The 20,560-nt window shown below is 39.5% G+C and overlaps 1 protein-coding gene across 1 annotated transcript in view; it reads right to left on the bottom strand.

Annotated features, from left to right (window-relative positions):
- Positions 1–1,596: 1,596 nt before the first annotated feature.
- The window catches only part of KCNK5 (potassium two pore domain channel subfamily K member 5), a 34,749-nt gene continuing 15,785 nt past the window's right edge, over positions 1,597–20,560 (bottom strand). The window contains exons 2-5 of the mRNA XM_036381022.2: positions 10,413–10,524; positions 8,846–9,012; positions 7,578–7,746; positions 1,597–6,760 (exon numbers count right to left, since the gene is read on the bottom strand). Of these exons, the coding sequence (XP_036236915.1) occupies positions 5,946–6,760; positions 7,578–7,746; positions 8,846–9,012; positions 10,413–10,524 (1,263 nt within the window). The 3' untranslated portion in view covers positions 1,597–5,945. The remainder of the gene's footprint in view (positions 6,761–7,577; positions 7,747–8,845; positions 9,013–10,412; positions 10,525–20,560) is intronic.

Genomic DNA, 20,560 nt, shown 5'->3' with positions numbered 1-20,560 from the left:
AAGGAATGTTGTACTCAGCACAACCTTTTATTCTTATACTTTTATTCTTACATATCACAGTATTAGTTATCTTACCATGGGCAGATTGAGGCTAAAAGTGTATTAAAAAAAAAAAAAAAGTAAAAATCAACCAACCAAAAAAACACCAAAAACCAGCCAACCCTTGCTGACAGACACAAGGTACAAGTCAGGAATTTAAAAAGAAAACCCTTCCTCTTTAAACTATAGGTAACAGAGCTCCACCACCTCCTTGCATAAGAGTTGAGACAGCTACAGGAAATTGCCCTGAATGGAGTAATATTTCCCAGTTTAAAATGGTCCTGAACTTCAACTCATCTTACTGTCTTCATCTCTCAGAAATAAAGGTTTGAGTTCTCTGTGCCCATGAGCTGCAGGTTGCTGGTTTCATATTGCACCAGGCACTGGTAAAGGCCTACCATACACATTCAGTGAAAACATTTCAGGCTTTTGAAGTGTCAGCTGCTCTGTGATTTTATCTGTCTATTAAGCTATTGTGTTCAGAGAACCTGCAGCCAGGCATGGACCATTAGGACAGGCGTGTAACAGATACAGGTTTGTCCTGTTCTCCTACTTCTTGCCACCCTCCCCTCAATAAATTAATGACATTACTAAAATTCCGAGGGCAGAAGGTGAACAATTGTCTCCAACCTGCTGGGAGCTGACAGAAATATTACTGGGTGCTTTCCAGACTCCATGCTATGTGCTGCCCTGGGCTCCATGAGGAGCTGCCACCTTCCTCTTTGGCTGTTTTTGTCATCAGTCACCAATCAGGCACTTCTTCCTTCACTGCTCCTGTTGTGTGGCTGGAGGAAAAGCAGAGATTGGCTACCCTCACTCAAATCCTATAGCATCCACCCTTCACTGCCATGCCCATGCATCTCCCAACTTTCCTAGCTTGTGCTTCAGCAATTCCACATTTTTGCCTAAAACCAAGGTTCAGTCTCTGCCTCTCAGGTGGAGGTTGTCCCAATTTCTTCAGGTGGCTCCATCTCTACCATAGGTATCACCAAATCACACTTTGCTGCCCATTAAGGCAGGTAGTTAGCTATTTTCCAGCATGTTGCCAAGGAAACTGCTGGAGCTGAAGGACTGCAAATAGTTCTAGCCTGAAAAATGGTGAGCACTGCTACTAGAAAAATTGCAAAAATTCATAAACAGCTACTCAGATATTTTAATAGCTCTGACATGAGATTCAGATACCAGTCATAAATGTCCATTTTATTTTATCACAGTACTGATTAATTCTAACATTTCCCATCTCTGTGCATCTTCTTTAAAAGCAGTCCACTGATAAAACACAGCCCTTAAAATAAACTTCAGTTTATTTTTCAACAGCTGTCCAAAATCCACATTGAATAATACTTTGCTATGCTGTATCTAATTGAAGACCAGATGCCGTTGAACTGAAGTCATCAATACCCTGTACAAGTTAAGGCATCTGCTTGCATAAAACAGCTTGCTTTTTTGGCTCTTTACCTTCCAGCTCTTTGGGCCAGGACCAGTCTCATCTGTAAGGTGCATTACAAGTGTAGGTAGTTGTAAAAAGAAATATTGATTGCCATTCTTCTCATGACAGAGAGGATAAATTGTAAATTTTTTATTGCAAAATATTAAAATAAATTACATTTTACAAAGACTTAACAAATATTTACATACAGTGTGATTCCAGTGACAATCAGCAACAAAGAACAGACAGACAGGCATATTATGGAGTGATAAGAGTCAGAACTGCACAAATGTCAAAAGCCATATGAAAGACAAGCTAATTTTTAAAAGTTAAATCCACCACAAATGGAATGAATCCCATGAGGCACAAAAATTACATGTCTACAAAGTTCTTTTGTTTAGTCAATAGACATATTGCTTTTTGCTCTCCTCGTCTGTCTCTGCACACTCTCCCAGATCAACTGGAGGAAAAATAAAATCTTCACACATACAGCTGTGTCACCATGGATCTGTTATCAGTCTGGTTTTCATTCTGCGTGCTTTGTGATATCCATTGCCAGCAACAGATTCACGAATCATTAGTTCAGAAAAATGAAACACTCTGATTTCGTATTTCCTCAGTGACTTCGTACCAGTGTATCAGATGTGTCAGGCTGCCTGATGTGAGACAGGTATCTGAAAGTGATGCCCTTCTGGTAAAAACAGGCTTCAGTAACGCAGTACAAACCCAAGAAGCATCACAATGATGTCATGAAGAATGGGGTAACGTAGTCTTATAGGACTTAAAAGGCCTTTTGTAGGAACAGACTTCCATGGTCACATTTCAGGATTTAATTTTTGAAAAAAGAGTAAAAGTGAAAGTACTGGCTCATTTTGGCAAAATTAATAAGTGAATCCATCCATCACATGATGTGATTGGAAATAAAATCTACTTGTAGGCAACAGCTAGAGAGTTTTCACTGCTATTCCATCCCTTCCTTATACATGCTTTTAAGCTTTTTTCCTTCCTTAAATATCCCCCTTTCCTCTCTTTCCAGGAAGAGATCTGTCTCACCTATAAAACCAACTCCACAGCTTTAAGAAAACTGCTAACATTATTAGTTAGCCAAATGAAATCAATAGGTATCCAAAGAAAATGTTTCCAGATTGACCAAATAATTGAAATAACTACAAGACATAACCAGGTAGCATTGGGGAATTCACTCAGAGACACTTTTGGAGCTGAATAGAACAAAATCCAGCCTGGACACCCCTCTGAGTAATTACATGTAAATCTGAAGGCAGAAAGATACTAGTTTAGATCCCTCAGGCAGCTTCTTTTCTCAAGATGTGGAAGACAGGCAGGCAAAAAGCTGTCCTGTTTAGCTCTTCGGCACTTCTGAGATGGCACCATAATTTTAAAAACCCTGGGAATGGTTCAGCTTTTTAGAGAGAGCCATTATGAAAGCTATGCACAACTAAACCCCTCCAAAACTCTGAAACATGTAGGGCTTAACGAGACCAATTCTGTTGGCCCCTGTGTAAAGAGGAATTTTTACCCAGTGTCAAGATTACATTAAGGCACATGGTGGGTTATCTTGAGAACAGTTTTGTGAGGTGTGATCATGTTTCCCCGAAAAACAGGGAATATTGTACTTTGTTTTAATAAATTTAAACTATTACTTTAAATCCCATGATACTTATTATGCAGACTTATAGTCTATGCTGACTACACTGGGAAAGGCCAGAGAGCCACATCTAGCTTGATAATATGAAACAGATCCCATCTATTCTCAGCTCTGGCATACAAGTGCACTTTGCTACGCAGAACAGAGTCTGGGTTCCAGTGTGCAACATCCCCTCCCAATCAAAGCAGCCCAGCCAAGTGTCTGGGTTGTATTATTTCAGTATTAAAGAGAATTTTTTCTTTCTTTTTTTCTTGTTTTTTAAATGAAAATTGGACTATGCTTCTCCATTTCACGCACTTGCTGAAAGTCTTTTCTCTGCTCCTTGTCCTGTAGCTCTCTAACTGTTACTAAAATTTTGATCTTTGCATCAATAATGGAAGACAAGTTGGAGGACAACAAAAAATATACGGAGTGCTTTCTCATTTTATTTTAACTTAGTGTGGACTTTTTAAAACAAAAAATATTAAAAAAAAAAGAGAAGGCTAGACTGACTACACAAGCATCCTGCGCATATGCACATAATCCTACCTAACATTTCTTACAGTTATTAAGTACAGCTGTCAACCACAGCCCTTCAGATTCAAAAACTTGAAGGGCTTGGACTAATTTTAGAAGAGTGGAGATTAAGGTATCTTACTAGAAGTAAATAAGAATGATCTTGATATGGCCTCTCCTTCTTTCCTGTCAGATACAAGTCAAAGTCATCCAGCCAGCCCTGCTCCAAATAGCGTAAATATAATAAAATTTGATTACAAATGAGAATCTCTCTTCAACAATACTACCATAAATTGCAGATCAAATACAAATCAAATCATGTTGACTACAGAGTTGTTTAGTATGACAGGTGGACACGAGTTGGCCACAATTTGGCCATTGTGTTCACATTCTATTTGAAAAAATGTCATATATGTGGAAAATTGTAGGAAAGAAACAGAATAGTAAAGACAGTCCCTTGTTTCACAGTAGATAACTTCAAAATTTCCCATCTAAAGGCTAGCTCCCCATGTATCCTCCTTCTTCTGTGGGACAGGCCAGCAACTGAAGCTGCAGCCTTGATATTTGTAGTTATCAGAAATAGCCAGTAATTTAAGATTAGCATTGCAAGGTTCCAAAAGGAACAGAGCTAGTGTTACAGAGCTAGTGAGTCTGCCAGCATCACACTGAAAATGAGACTGGGACAGCTTTTAACTGTTCACTGAACTTTAGAAACTTTCGGACATACCAGAATGGCTTAAATACTCTAAAACCAAACAGATCAGCAGAACCTGGCATGTTCAGGTTTAAAGGTCTTGGCTATCTTCTGTTCCATGTGTATTGGATAAAACTGAAGTCAATACCTCTTGCCAGCATATAATCAAGAGCCTCATGTGAAAGAGTTGTCAGGGTTAATGCACAGACATAGAAAAACAAAAAGAAAACCATGGTAAAATTTCTTTGTAGCCAAAACAATTTGGGCATACATGCTATGAACAGACATGCTTCCTTCTAGTGAGTAGCCCATCTCCAAGTCAAAAGATAATACTTTCAGAAGCTTAGAGCCAAAGTTCCTTCTAAAAAAAAGTGCCTTATGGCCTGAAGTCATTTGATCACATCTCAGTTTGCCCAAGGTTTGATATTGCCCAAACTTCTATCGAGTGAGATAGAATAACCATTGTATACGCACATAGGTCAAACTCTAAAAACAAAACAAAACAATATATGAAGTGTAATCAACTGTTTCAAAAATCATCTCCCATTCAAGTCATGTCTGAAGTACCAAGGCAGGGAGGAACATCAAACAACAATACTGACTAACACACTGCCCAGATCTGCAGCAGTGCTACAGGTCCCTTCTGACAGGCATTAGGGCATTTGGAGAATATCTGTGCTTCCCAAGGTGATTTTTTCCTAAGAAGAACAGTGTCAATAAAACTTCACCTGTACACAGATATTGTATAAGGTTCATTCAAGTATTTCCTTTAGGAAATGGACAGTGGAAGGACACTTTCAACACTAAAAATGTTCATTGCATCCTGCTTGTGCCCATACATGCTTTGATCAGTAAGTCTTCCAGTCACTTTACTCTTTGACAGTTCTGGGGCTGATATGCAGCTTAGCAGCCCAACTGGTGAGCTTCATCCCGGATTTTTCCTTGTTAGAGGGCTCCTTCTCGATCCATTCCTTTGGAACTCTTAATTTTAATATTTTATTTATGAAATTAGAATTCACTATAATTTGACAAGCACTGACATATTCTACGCAGATGTTTCAGAGCTTCCTTCTCAGTCTAGCAGCACAGCTCAGCTCAGATCTGTGTGCCCTGGCATTCCATCCAAAATTTCTCTTTAAGTACAGCGCCATATTTTTGGCAGTAACAACTTAACAATGAGCAACCCCCTTGATCTCATTTGTGATAAATGCCGGATTCAAACCCAGGTTTTCAGAGGTGAAAGGCTAATGGAGTAACCGAACGTATTTGATGCCCAAAACAGTCTTGCAACAGTATAGTTACAATCCCAAACTATTTCCTCAATGAAATGCATGAACTCAGAGCAGATCCAGTGTATTAACTAGTCTTTTCTATTTTGTTCAAGAACCATAAAATCTAAAGGAGTGGGACTCCAAATTCAACTGTTATTTTACAAGTCTTTCAGAAAAGCAAAGCTGACAGGCTCAGAAGCCAACTTAGGATGGGAAAAGGAGATTGGAGTTTCTTAGTCTGGGACTTGCTTCTGTTTTCAAGGAGACAGGAGAAGCTGCAAACATACTTTTCTCCTTGCTCTATGTTCAATATGCACTGATCCCTTTCAGAAAGCCATTGTCCAGCATGCTTCACGTGGCAGCCTTCACATTGCTTACTGTATTATATTCATTCATCAGCTGTTCATAAGGCACAGAAAGTTCTAGCTCATTATTGGTAAAGGTAGATTCATCAGAGGATGGGAATTTTACCAATTTTTTTGCAGTTTCAGATTCCTCTGCAAGATTATCATCCATAGAGGATTTTGACGTTTCCTCATCATCTGAGATATCTTCCTCTTCATCATCATCTTCATTTACAAATGTTATATTGGCATTCTCAAATATTAAGGGCCGATAGTCTCTGGAATCCCACACTTCACCTTCTTCTTCACTAATCCTGTCCAGCTGGTTCACAAACATGGTTCCTTCTAGAGGGCTGTCTCCAATATTTTTGTCATGGAGGGGTCTCAGTACGTGACCATTTTGAATGTCCAGGGAAGACTCATCATACTCAAATGACTCTGTTTTTGTGTAGGTAACCTGAACATCTATACTGGTGTTCATTTGTTTGGCATTTTCCACTATAATCATTTTGTCATTGCTTGTCTTCAGGGCCTTCTTCCCAATTTGCTTTATAAGGTCATTGTAGGTCTCTTCCTTCTTTGAAAGAAAGCTGAAAATGTTGACATCCTTTGAGGTACCCATTTGAAGGGGTTTTTTAGGCCGAGGGTGGTTCTCAAATGACTCTTTTCTTTTTTTCCTCCGTTTCTTGATTGCTTTGTGGACTTCCACAAACATACTGACCTTCCAGTTAACAAAGAGTGAGAGCCAAGCTAGTCCCAGATAGATCCATAACTCCACAAAATATCTGTAAAGCGCATGATAGTTTGCATCTGGATTTACACCTATAGGAAATTAAAAACAAAAACATTACTGTAAGAAGACTCACAGCTGATAAACCTTTGAAGTTGTGACCCTGAGGATTGCTCTCTTCCTCACTAAAAGAGCCTTGTTATTTGAACACCACTCAGAGAGGTAGCAAGTGGGGAAATGAAAGAAAAAGTTGATCTTCCACTTCTTGGCTACACGTATTCTGACCACTGGACAAACCAAATAAAAATGAAGCATATTTATCCTCTCCTTGTAAGATATAAAAGTGAACATTTTCCTGTTTAAAAATTACCAGTCTTCTTCCTGCCACTGAAGTATGCATATATAGGTACCCTCCTTGAGAAAAAGATTCAGAGTTCCAGGTATGAGGACCAAAGTGCTGAACAAAGCAGTGGCTTTTAGAGAAAGAAGAGCTTTAGGAGGAGAGAGGAATATGCTCAGCATTCCCCATTGACTAGTTCCAGGCAGGTGTAGAAAACATTGCCCAATGCCTACACATCCTGCTTAGTATGTTGAATCCCATTCAAAGGTGCACAACTAACATGGTGGGCAGGGTAGTTCCTTGCGTGAAATACAGACATGGGGTACAAGAAGCACTTATGGACTTTAGAACTTGGCTGCAAAATTAACCCAATAAAGGCCTTAGGTGTCTACACCAACACTGAAGTGCCAGATCTAGTCCACTGCATCAGTACCCAGCCTTAACAGAATATTCTATCCTGCAAAATGTGCTGTAAAAGCTTAGAAAACAAATTTTCAAATTAAGAGTTTGGAAGTAGAATTGTGATGCTGTGCATGTAATAAAATAATACATAAAATTCAATTACTGACCAGCAACAAAATCTCCAAATCCTATGGTGGTGATAGTGATGAATGAGAAATAGAGGCCTTCAATGTAATTCCATCCTTCAGTCATCATGAAGACAAAGGGAGGAATAACCAGATGGACCAAGACACCCCAAACAATGAAGATAGCCGTGCATGTAATTTGCGCTTTCCTCTGCAAAGAAAAAGCAAAAGTCAGGGAACAATCTCAATTTTTTTTTCCCACCCATGGCACCAAGAATCATCTGACAGTAACAGATATTTCTGTTTTGTGCTAACAATTTCGCCATCATAATTAAAAGTCCCCTAAAAGTGACTGAAGTAAACACACTTTTTTTTTCCTTTAGGCAGAACTCCCTACTCTTGCAACTATTTGCTCAAAAAGGATTATTTGCTCATAGTTTTCTTTCATGCTCTTGGAAGAGTTTAAGGAGTCCCTAGTATTTTATAAATTGGAATGGGATATGGACATAGCACTCTAGTCGAAAAAGCCATCAGTACCTCTAACTTTCCTTTTACTCATTTCAATACAGAAGATCAGAAGCATTTTAAGTTGTTTCTCTCCCATTTCTGTTTCCTTCCCTCTGCCACTCATGTCAACCTCTGTACAAACCTCCACATACACACATATTATCACCATTATTTTCTGTACTTTCTTCTCAGGTGCAAACCCAAGACATTTCTTGCTCTGATTCTGAAACTAAAGCAGTCCCAGTGCCCTCCAGGCACTATGACCTTGCATTGCCTCCCATTTCTGTGCAGAGTTAGAACTGAGAATTCACTTGCAGTGGGGAAGGCAGGAGAAAGAATCCCAAACAAATCATCACAAAAAAACCAACAAAATGTCACAAACAAAAAAGCAAAAGCCAGTAACTCAGAACAAAATATTGTTTTGCAGTAGGTTCACTGCACAGCAGTGAAATATTTGTGCTAGCATGCAGGCAGGAGGGAGCCAAGCAGGACAGCATATTTTCATTCCTGGCCTGAGGAGCTTGAATGAAATGTCTGTGAAATAGAGCCTCCTCACATTAGTTCTAAAGGCCTTTAACATAAGATGTAGTATCAAAGGTTTTTATAAGATCTCATTTTGCTAAACTTCTTGCATAACTAACACATCAAACCCCATCCCTCTTTTAGTTCTTTCAATGCAACAACATTTGGGAAAATTTGTGCAAGTGTTCATTTACTACAAGATAAGCAGGCAAGTTATGAAATGCAAGCTTAATTCATGCATCAAAACTACACAGTTCAAGGGTAAACAAGTAAGGGCTTACCAGGCTTACTCCTCTTTTTGTCAGAAACTGGCCCAGCCTCTTGGCACGTCCTCCAAAGAATTTCCCCAGAGCACTGATCCACGTCAAGCAGAGAGGGACTCCAAAAAGCCCATAAAATATGCAGAAGAGACGCCCAGCGTGTGTCTTTGGGGAAACATTTCCGTAACCTGGAAGAGATAAGCATGTCCTCAGTCTGTTCTGGCTGAAGAGAATTCAAGGCAATTCTAGCTGTGCACAAAACAACACTGTGTGGGCTCCTACTGTGTCGGGCACTCCTTACTTCACCATCTAAAAGGGATTTACTTTACTTCAGCTGCCCATCTTCTGAAACTGGATGCATTCCAAATCTACTCTACTCTAACAAACACATATTCCCCATTACTGCACTTTGTGTTCCCTAGATTTTGCGCATCTTTTTCTGGACAAGATGGGATAAATAGAAAATAAAGCTCATCTCAAAACTTCTAATGTGATATCCCAGTCTTAAGCAGCACTGTTAAAACTTGACTGGTTTAATTTTACAGTGTGAAACTCAAAATTGATCCTGAAGCTAGGTCTCAGGTGAAAGATACACTATACACATTTAACTTGTGACCTGGTACCTTTACAGGGTAAGAGCTTGTGAGTTAAGTGCAAGGCAAGTAAGTGCAAGATATTTCAAATAAATTTAGTTCTTTGCTGGTCATAGAACCCAAGAGGGCATTACAGATTCAGGCTCTAAAATCAGCGGCCTATATTCTAAACTTCTGATAGAATCTTCTTATGTAGGTGTGTTATTGACTTAAACATTTTTCTTAAGTTATATTATAAGCTGGGTATTGTGAATTTTAAATAATAAAGAAAACCACAGTACTGCATATGGTGTAACATTAAGACTTCTACATTCGGTCTTCTCTGGTGATTTTGCATTCCCTTTTTTTTTTTTGAATTGTGCAACAAGCGTGTAACAGCACCATGTAGCAAAGATTTTTCTGCAAAAGCAGAGGGCATATGATGTTGAGTTCTGAAAACTTGTATATCACAGGAGAAAGATGTCTTCCAGTGCAGAGGATCTTATAAGGACAAATCAGTAGTGATATTTAAAAAGCAACAGTTGCTCTACTTCATCTTTTTTTAAGAGGTGGATAAAAAATATAGTTAGTTCTGCAAGCCAGGAACAATGATAATTTAGTAGTAGCTCAAGAGAACGTGTGTGTAACAAGACAGCAATCCAAAAACCTCATATGCACTTGCTTTAGGTATTCATTTAATGGAATGCCTTGTTACGCTTTTGTTTTGGAATTTTATGATTTGGAAATTTCAAGTGCATAAATCAATGGAACTGGAATGACACCAGCCAACCCCAACAGCACCTTTAGTCCATTACTTATTGGAAAGGCACACTTCTCTCTTCTGTACACACATGGAGAGGGTGCCAAAACCCTTGGTTTTTTCCTCCATGAATCTGCAGGTGAGCACACACTTTAGGCAGCTCCAGCCAGGGGACTTTATTCGGTGGCTACCTTGACACAGAAATGGGAGCCTACAGAAAACTACAGATAGGAAGGCTGACATAGTAAATATTTACCGATTGTTGTGATCACAGTAGCAGCAAAGATCACAGCATTGGGCCAATTCCAGTTGTTAAAAGTATTGTTCCCAGTGATGGCAACCCCCTGTCCAGCAGCATCTGACACAATCTGTAAGGAAAAAGTAACAATCAATCTTGTAAAATCCTGGCAGCCTAAAAAAAGAAATGTGTCTGTCCCTCTCAGTTTTCCCCCTTAGCTCGTACTTTCAAAATAATCTCTTGAGTTTTTTGTGAAGGCTGGCCCAGTATATTCACTAAAAATAATTTTATGAAATACTAAAAACTTTCTTCACATAAGAAAAACTAATGCAGGTGCTGTGACATTTCAATTGGGAGTTTCAATTAGATAAACTTTTACTTAACTTGCAAGTTTAAACTAAATGGATGTCTTCCCGAGAGCAAACAACACTCCTGAAAACTGAACTAGCATTTAACCTCCAGTGCAGATCTTGAATTTGGTTTAATATTAGGGACATCTTCAGAACTACTATTCATTTCAAAACACTGTTACATGCCTCAGCTTGACTTGGGTATGAATGGCATAGAATCCTTGGCAAAGCTCATGTGATTCATGGTAATTCACCTGCTGTTTCTACCAAACTGAAATCATCTACAAGCAAATGGTAAAACTGCAATTTTCAAAGACAGAGAATTAACATTTTTTTCAAAGCATTTCATGCAACAGGATTCCAATCATTGCCCCTGAATCAGCCCCTTTTGTTCTCCCACGCTGGAATCTGGTAGCTGTGACAAATGCAAAGCACTTATTATTCAGTGCAAAAGTGCAAGTTTCAGATCAAAACCATGCATCTTGTTGATTCTGGAGTGCATTTCTACCTCCCCAAAGTAAAAGGAGAAAACCAAACAGATATACCATATTCCCTCTGGGAAATCTCAAGTTATTTAAATGTTTGCCCTGTAGCATCATGATGCAGTTAAAGCCTTACCACGTTACTCTGCTTTTTTCCCTTCAGTGTAAACACTGAACAAAACTCTGAGGCTACATCAGTAGACAGAAAAGGTGAAGATATTTCCAGATATTGATTTATAATGTTACCCACTGTCTGTATTTCTCTCTCAATAAGTGATGAACATAGAAACTACCTGCAGCTAAATATCTTAAAAACTGGAAGCAAAATACTTTAGAAATTTTTTTTAGAAATAAACATGACAGGTGATGTTTATCTTAAACTGGCAACAACTTTTAAAGTAACAACCAACTCTTCCTTCCCCCATCACCCTTTCCTTCCTTTCTATTTGATTAAGATCTGATCTTGGACCAAGCAGAGACTCAACACAAAGTTCAATGACTACTGAAAACATACACAAGTTAACACAGGTTTTAATTATTCTTGAGATTTATTACATATCACCACCCTCCTACTGTAATAAAGATGCCCTCAAATGAATGTATTGTACATATACAAGATGCACATAATTTAATTAAAAATGCACTTTCAACACACTGCTGTGTGTTGTTCCAGGCTGTTCCAGAAGATAAAAGGAAAAGCACTGAAAGCGAATGAAGGTAAAGAACTCTTTTTGGTTTTTTCCTCCTGGTAAACCCAAAGTGTGTGTAGAACTGGATGCAGTATCTTCCCATAGCCTGCAGGCTCTGGATAGAAAAGGGACAGAGTTCTCACCAAGGCACTTATTTATCATGAGAAAGTGGTGTACAAATGAGAAGCAGCCCTAAAACAGGCAGGTTGAGGGCAGGCAAGTAAAACACACAATGTTTTGAGAGCAGGCACGTAAAACACACAAACCCTCTTCCAAAAAAATAAATGGGTCACAAGAGCTCATCTGAGAAGAAAGCAAAGTACAATCACTCATTTCTGCCATGGTCTGCAGAGGAACTTCCTGAAAGTCCCAAAGGACATCCACATCACCTGTGATTTGTGAAAAACACAATCTATTATTCTTGAAAAGATGCCCTGACTTCTTCCATTGCCATTCCTTCTTCCAGTGTAAAATATTACACTAAGCGCCAGTTTTCCATTCATTCTCCATTCCATAATCAGACTTGGATATTTTTTAGTAGTTGTTTCCTCACAAAACAAGTGATCTCCAAGAGACCCAGTGAACTATCCACTCCCATTATCTCATTGCATTAACCCACCTTGGCCTGACCTCATGAGCTCAGTTTCCCAGTACATACAATTATGTCAAGACCTGCCAGGATTTGAGGTCTGGAGGTCTAAAGAGGTCCCAGATCTGAGGGGAAGAAGCTGCTGGACACAGCTGCCCTTTGCAGCCAGGCAGCTAACATTCTGGGGGAGATGGCCAGCTCTACAAGCTATATGAACCCTTGGTATGGTGAACCAGAGATAATTCTCCAGACACAGCTGACACCCTTTTCCTATCCCTATTTGCACACAGCTATTGGCTATTAGCACATAATTACCTAAGATCTACAGTCCAGTCTTCTAAGTTACTTTATGCCTGCAATAAGTCTGAATGTACTATATGCATCCCAGCTGCAGGAACAAAGACAGTCACAAAACATGCTTATATAGCTTTGGTGCTGTGGGAAATACGTAGCTGCTTTCCAAGCAGCTTAACTTTTGCCCATACTGAAATAATTAAAAATTCTGGCTTAAAAAAAGAAAAAAAAAAGTGAGTGGACACTATACAACTGAACAGCAAACATAGTTGTGGTTTTTTGCTTGGCAAATCTGTTAGGCTAAAATGTCAGAGGTGACTTTGTTTATATGCGAGGATATAGAATGCCCCAGGTTGGCTGTGCTTGATTTCCTAAACTACAGAAAACTTCCACCAAAAAGTCTTTGGATTGTAAAAATCAAGGCAAGGAAGAAGAGGAAGAAGAGGGTAGATGGTGCAAGTGTTAGTATCTTGAAAGATGTAATTTTAAAATACTTTTTCAAGTATGCCCAAATGCAAAAGCTGAAAATAACTAATTATAATTTATACATCGCCTTAGGTCTCACCTTAAGAAAGTTCATACTGATAAAGGCAGGACTGTTTTAGGCACCTGCCACTTGAATTTCCCCCATATGAGTAAGAGTAGGGCTGGAAAGTTCTCAAAACAGATTTTAAAATAGCAAGAAGAGATCTTGGCCCATATAGGTCACACACCATTACTGATTTTACTCTAGGTCTTAAGAGACTCTAGTAAGGAACAGTTGGGTCTGATGACAATAAGCAATAGGAAGAAAAAAGGACTTCTGGGTTACTTGTGGCCAGATAGACAGATACACCAGACTGAAGACAGAAGACAATAAACCGACTATATATAAACTAGAGCAACAGATCCTGCCCCACAGGCACCCTATTACACAGAGGAAGAACAGCCAGATATTGCTCAGTCAGGTCTCTTTTGAAGAGGCTAAAGCCTCCTGTGTTATTCAAAGCATTCCCTGGGGATCTCACTTACAGGTCTAATGGCAGCTTTAAGGTTCTCCCAGTCGTATGAACAATTGTCTTTTGAAATGCTATTTTTCCACAAGAAAGGAGATGTAATTGAACTATTAAGCCTGAAATTAGACCCAATGGCTTTCATTCTACTCCCAAGAATATTACAATGTAATGGACAATCACAGCTTCTGAAAGCTGAACCCATTAAAGCAAGAACTGATGCATCCTTTGAGGACTCCTAGGCTTTGTCCTCACTTCTGACTCCAAAAGAACATAGGAGTAATTTTGCTTCTTTCTCAAGTTGTTTTATCAACGATGTAAAGATTTAGTGCACTGAAAAACACTGAATTTAGAATCTACCAAGTAGAGACTTTCCTACAAGAAATAAAAAAGCTTTAACAGCAATCTTTTTTCACACTGACATCTAAATCTTTTATACAATTTGAAGAAACCAGGGAAGTGCGGTAGTTATCTAATCAGAGGTACGTATAATACTGACAATTAGCCAATCACAATAAAATTGTCCAGGGTAATATATTTTAAATTTAAACTATCAGATGAACAGTATACTGCTGTTCATCTTTAACCAGATTTCAGTTTTTAACCAAATCCAGCAGCAGCAGGGCTAAACAGCTAGGTGAAGTGGTACAAGCAACTGTATGAACAAAAAGCCTAAAGGAATTCGTAGTGACTTTAAAACTACATAAACAGTTAAAATCCACGCCATGCAAATTGCACACCCTTTTACTTGTCCCACATGGGTTTTACAGTGATTTAGGTTTTCTGGCTCTAGCTATAAAGTTACAGTAGCAGCTGTAACAATCAGCTGTTTATAATAATCTTATTTTTAGATGCAATAAAAACATATTTAATTGTTAATGGATATGTTTCCAATAATAAAAAACCTGAGTCACGTGTTAAGACTCCCAGGTCAGGTATACATTACAAAGTTCTGCTGACCTGGATAATATTGTCACAGGATTGACTACATGTATATAAAGAGAAAAGAAACCCTCTCAGCCAGTAACCCTTTTGAAGGAAAAAGGCCTGTGGGTGGTCACAGCTAAATTGACAGGACAGCATCCTCAAACTCATTATGCACACAGGCAGCACAGTGGCCACCGGGGAAGTTTCCTGTCCTGTTGGCATATTGCACTTTGATGTCTGCTTACACATTAAAAGCAGCAGAAGCTATTTCACAGGCACAGTCTGAATTTTGTAAGTACTTTATAGCTAGATCAACTTGTAAGATCACAGTCAAACTAGAATATATTAATCCTGGCTTACAGCTGTCATACCATTGAGGTATGACAGAAACTGAGTAAGTTTCTGTATTTAGTTGTTAAACAACAAATATATATCTAATGTAATACTAAACACCATATTTTATTGTTTTGAGTTACAGTCCTGGAGAAAGACAAAACAACAAACAAACAAGGTAGATATTGAAGGTGATTGGCTTTCACTCTGCACCCCCAGTGTGCCCCAACTGAACGGAAGATACTGTCCATCAGAGGAAATATTTTCCTCTCTGGAATACCTTGGCAGCTTTGGTTTTGGGTAAGGAAGGGGAAAGTGAAGCCAACTATGCAACTAATGATTTTACCAATGAATAAAAAACTCTTTCCCCCAATTACTTTTCATGTCTAGATATATGAGGTATACACAAGTAATGTTTTATTAGAAATTCCTGTTTGAGTTCTTCAAAGACTTCATATTAACCTATATATTCTTTCACCTCTCTTCTCAACCTCAAAGACAGATGCAGTACTGCTAAGAAAATCTTGCTGTGCCACGCTGCTTACTTTGGTGGCCAGAGACACAACGTGGCAGAGCTGCAGAAAGCCGAGAGAATTCACATACGGTGAAATGATTTCATTGAGGCAGCAGAAAGATCAGCTATTCCCATGTCATCTTCAGAACGGCTGCTATACACGTGTCAGTGCACAGAAATGGAAGCTCATCACTTCTTGGAAAGGAAAAAAAATTCTTTAAGGATTAGAATACAAAAACCTCACACAGCCTAGAATACAAAACAGCAGCACCCTCTCTGGATATGTTTCTGCCACTGGCACCTGGCACATTTCATATGTGATCTGCTCAAGGCAAGAGTTCTCAGGAAAGCATGGTGGTAACCATCCTCCCATTCTAAGCAGCTCAAAGCCACCAGAAAAGCACACAATTGTGGTTCCTGCCATCTTCTTTCACTGCCATCTCTAGTGTAATGACAGACTTACCCTAACTGCTCGCTTGGTCTCAAGTGTTCCCATCGGAATCACACTGGCAACATGACCAGGGCCAGCACACGGGGTCAAGTGGACAAGCCCTTGAGGCTGCCTTTGCCACTTGACAGTCTCTGCAGGATTGCACAAACCAGCAGGACTTAGGACAGCTGACCTCTCATTTCCCTCTCAGCATTATCTGTGTTTGCAGCATGAATTTCATGTTTGTCAGGACAAGAACCATGCCAGATGTAAAAAGAAGTCTTTTAGCTGAGTCCTGGATTTCCTACTTCTCTTCTGTGGGGAATGGTTTGCGACCTTTTTTGAGAAAGAAAAATAAGACAAATGAACCACATTGTCTCGGTCTGACAGGCAACACCCTTGTGTCTTGCTAACCTGTGAAAGTTTTACTGTCCTTTACTGACCTATGCAGAGAGTTGAGCTGGAAGCAAGAGGTGCAGGATATGAGTCAGCAGCACCTGCAGTATAGGAGGATGGTGGGAATTAATAAGTTCCACATTAAGTGAAGAGGACATCGGTTGACTACACAAGTTTGGTTCCGGATCAGCTAAGCATAAAGGAGTGAATACCCAGCTGGCCTATGTTAAACTAGGTTCTGCAAGACTCTTGATAATCCTAGAACTTGTATAGGCTGCTTTAACAAACAAAATCCAAGGCAGAAATATCTTGTTTCTAACAGGACAATGGGATTGTGGACGGTAGCCGCCTACCACAAGGTCAAAGTTGAAACTGAAACAAAAAATAGGAAGTAATCATTGAGAGAATAATGTTAACTTTCACTTCTAGAAGAAAAGAAACTCTACAAGCTTCGTGCTTGATGTTGACAGATGTAAATAACACACATAACCACAAGAATACATGAAGATTATGCAAAAAACTAGAGAGATCACTAGGACTATATAGGATTCCTTCTCCTTTATGTATGAATTGAAATAGAAGGAAAAAAAAAAAAACCCAAACCCTGGAAAGCAAGTATTGTTCCTCAGGTTTACATTCCAATGTAGATCAACTACAAATAGCAGGGGAAAAGTTTTCCCCTTGCTGTCATAACCAATCACTTTATAAATGCAGTGCAAGTGCTATAGCAAGTGCATACATACTTTGCATTTTTCAATCAACAGTTTAGTCTTAAAATACAGTTCTCTTATCAAAAGACAAAGTTTTGAAAATTCCCAGTGGGGGAAAAAATCCTGGAAAAACATGGATTAATATACTTCAAGGGAGGAGTTTTTTTCCAACAATAGCAAGATTTAATCCAGAATGAGATTATATTTTCACACTTCTATCAATACAACAAATAGAATATTATCTTCTCACTTTTCCACAGTCTTGGGAAAAAGAAGAACTCAAAGAAGTTTTGCTGGTTTTTTAAAACTGTTTCAACATGTCAGTGGTTTTTGTTTATTTGTGTGCTTTTAATAAGGCAATTATAAAAGTTATTTAAATTTGCTACAAGTGACTTTAAATGATCCACCAGTATCTTACAGCATACAAAACAGAAAGGTATATATTGAGTTCAAATGTATTGTATATAACACACTTTATCCAAAAAGTTATATAACAAGATTGAACTTGCTCTGTAGAAAGAGTTTGGCTAATCTTGTTGATTCTTCATTTACCCAGCCAACTTCTTAGTGTTTCATTCTGTTCATGCAACAGTGCTTCTCAATGCATAAATTAATTACAGAACCAAGACTCACTATTGCTTTCCCTTCATTATGCTTTACTTAGATCTGCCAGGAACTTGTGCCTTCACCTAAGCAGATTTTTTCTTACCTAACTGAGCCTCCAGCACATGCCACTTCACACAAAGCTGTCCCTACATCTAAGCCTGATAGTTAAAAAATGCATGTAAATACATGCCTGGTTTTCACTCTGCATAGTTTTGTGATACAACAGACAGCAAATCAGGCATCATTTGTGGCTGTTAGTTTAGAACACAGAATACCCAGATTATTTCTTTACATGTCTTGTTCTTGATTTCTTATTTAAGTCATTTTGTCACAATTCGTTATCGATTTAAGTGGGAAACCTCCTGTTCTGAGACTTACATGTGGCTGGCACTTTTTTTTTAAGCGGTCTTGCTAGTTTTATTGCAATGTTTTATTATCTCCATTTAGGTGGAGAAAGCATAGAGTGGGATACCTTGTCCTTTACTGGACTTTGAAAGCAGATCCCAGTGAAAGTAATTAAGTACATGCTATGAAGAAAACTGTGGATTAGAGCTCAATATCTCTTTTAATTTACTGATTAACCAGCACAGAACAGGCTGTCTAGTAAGAACACCAAAGACAAGAAACTACCAAACAAGATACTATCAAACACAGAAAAACGGAAATGGTCTTTACCAGAGAGAAAATACTCTTGACTAAGTACCTGCATGTAAAGAAGCCCTGTGTATGTCCTTCAAAGGGTGTAACTGAGTTTGAAGAGGGATTAGAAAACATTGACATCTTAATCCTACACAGATACCTTTACACTTGAGAATATTCATTATTTAGTGTAATTCTGAGGAAGCTTCTGTAAGGTTTATTTACATGCTCAGAACCAAGGAAGAACACTGACATTCCCCAAAGCAAACTGGAACTGCTCAACATGAGCTCCAAAATTTCTCTGCAAGAGTTTGTTGGATATGCCAGTGAACTCCTATTTGCATCTGAAGTTCTATCACATTAGCTGTTCTTAAAATTCACACTACCCAATCCCAGAATCACCTGTAAATGCAAAGAGTATTTAAACAACAGCATCCTTGCTACAGGTTAGTGAATCCATTGTGTTTGTGTGGCCACGCTTTGGTAGCCTGGGGGGCTGCAGGGGTGGCTTCTGTGATAATCTGCTTGAAGCTTCCTCCATGTCCAGCAGAGCCAATGCCAGCCAGTTCCAAGCTGGATGTGCCACTGGCCAAGGCTGGACCTATCAAAAATGATGGCAACACCTCTATAATAATGCACTTAAAAGGAAAAAAAAAATGTAACTGCAGCCAGAGCAGAGAGGAGTGAGAATGGGGGAGGAACAACTCTGCAGACACCCAGGTCAGTGCAGAAGGAGGGGCAGGAGATGCTCCAGGCTCTGGAGCTGAGATTCCCCTGCAGCCCCTGGTGCAGACCATGGCGGAGCAGCTGTGCCCCTGCAGCCCACGGAGGTCCCTGAGGATGCAGAGATCCACCTGCAGCCTGTGGAGGAGCCCCACAGCAGAGCAGGCGGATGCCTGAGAGGAGGCTGTGACCCGTGGGAGGCCTGTGCTGGAGCAGGGTCCTGGCAGGAACGTGCAAACCCATGGAGAGAGCTCACTCTGGTAGGACCTGTGGGGGACCCATGTTGGAGCGGGCTGTGCCTGAAGGACTGAGCCCCATGGAAGAGTGACCCACACTGCAGCAGTTCAGAGAGAGCTGCTGTCCATGGGACAGACTGGTGCTGGAGAAGTTCATGGAGAGCTGTCCCCTGTGGGAGGGACTCCATGGCAGAGCAGGGGAACAGCTCCTCTCCCTGAGCAGTGCCAGGAGTGTGATGAGCTGACCATAACACCCCCCATTCCCTGTCTCCCTGAGCCACTGAGTGGGAGGAAGTACAGCCTGTGAAAGAGGGAGGGGTAAGGGGAAGGTGTTTTTAAGATTTATTTTACTTTTCATCATCCTGCTCTGATTTTGTTAGTAATAAATTCAATTAATATCCCCAAGTTGAAACTCTTTTGCCTGTGATGGTAATTGGTGAGTGATCTCTCCCTGTCCTTATCTCAACTCACAAACCTTTCCCTGTATTTTCTCTCTTGTCCACTTGCGATGGGGAGTGATAGAGAGTCTTTGGTGAGTGCTTGGCATCCAGCCAGTGTCAACCCACCACATTTTACTATTGCATACAGTCTCCAGGACCTTCCAAAAATGTGTATGAGTGAAGTTTTTCAAAAGGATTTGTGTTTAGATACAATGCCATTATAAATAAAACATAAGAGATAATATTGTCACACCTCCCTACCTTTATTAAGGCTATAGTGGCTTAAGATTCTGTCCTGACTTTGCAGAACAGACCTGCTTTCTAACTATTCTGCCAAGTGGAAAAGAGTTTTCCCACACCTTTTCCCAGGCACTGATGATAGATAGTATTTTTCCACCCTTTATCTTTAGCACCACTATTTTAACACAGCACCAGTTATACACATGTTAAACAATGAAGAAAGTTCTTCAGTGGACTGTCTCAAAAGGAACAGAGTGACAAATTTCAATCTGGGCATTTCAGGATTTTTTTTCTTCTGGGGTTTTTGTTTTTGCAAGTGCAGAGTGTCTGTGGGAACAATGCTAAAATGATGAATTTGTAACAGACCAAGCACTTGGCTTAGTTAATCCGTAACTGCTGACAGTGACAACCCAGTGAAGAGAGGAAAAAATTGATTTAACATGCAAAGGGCAGTCTCATTAAAGACAGTAATACAGCACAAGCACCTCTCTTTGTCTCTGTGTCCTCTTACTCTATATGCTTCCTAGTTGGCAAAATGAATGAGGGTAGATAGTGTACATTTGTCACAGGCAGAAA

The sequence above is a fragment of the Molothrus ater genome, chromosome 3, assembly GCF_012460135.2.
Source record: "Molothrus ater isolate BHLD 08-10-18 breed brown headed cowbird chromosome 3, BPBGC_Mater_1.1, whole genome shotgun sequence".
NCBI lineage: Eukaryota > Metazoa > Chordata > Aves > Passeriformes > Icteridae > Molothrus > Molothrus ater.
Note: the sequence above shows the minus strand (reverse complement) of the source record. Positions and strands in the feature narration are given on the sequence as shown.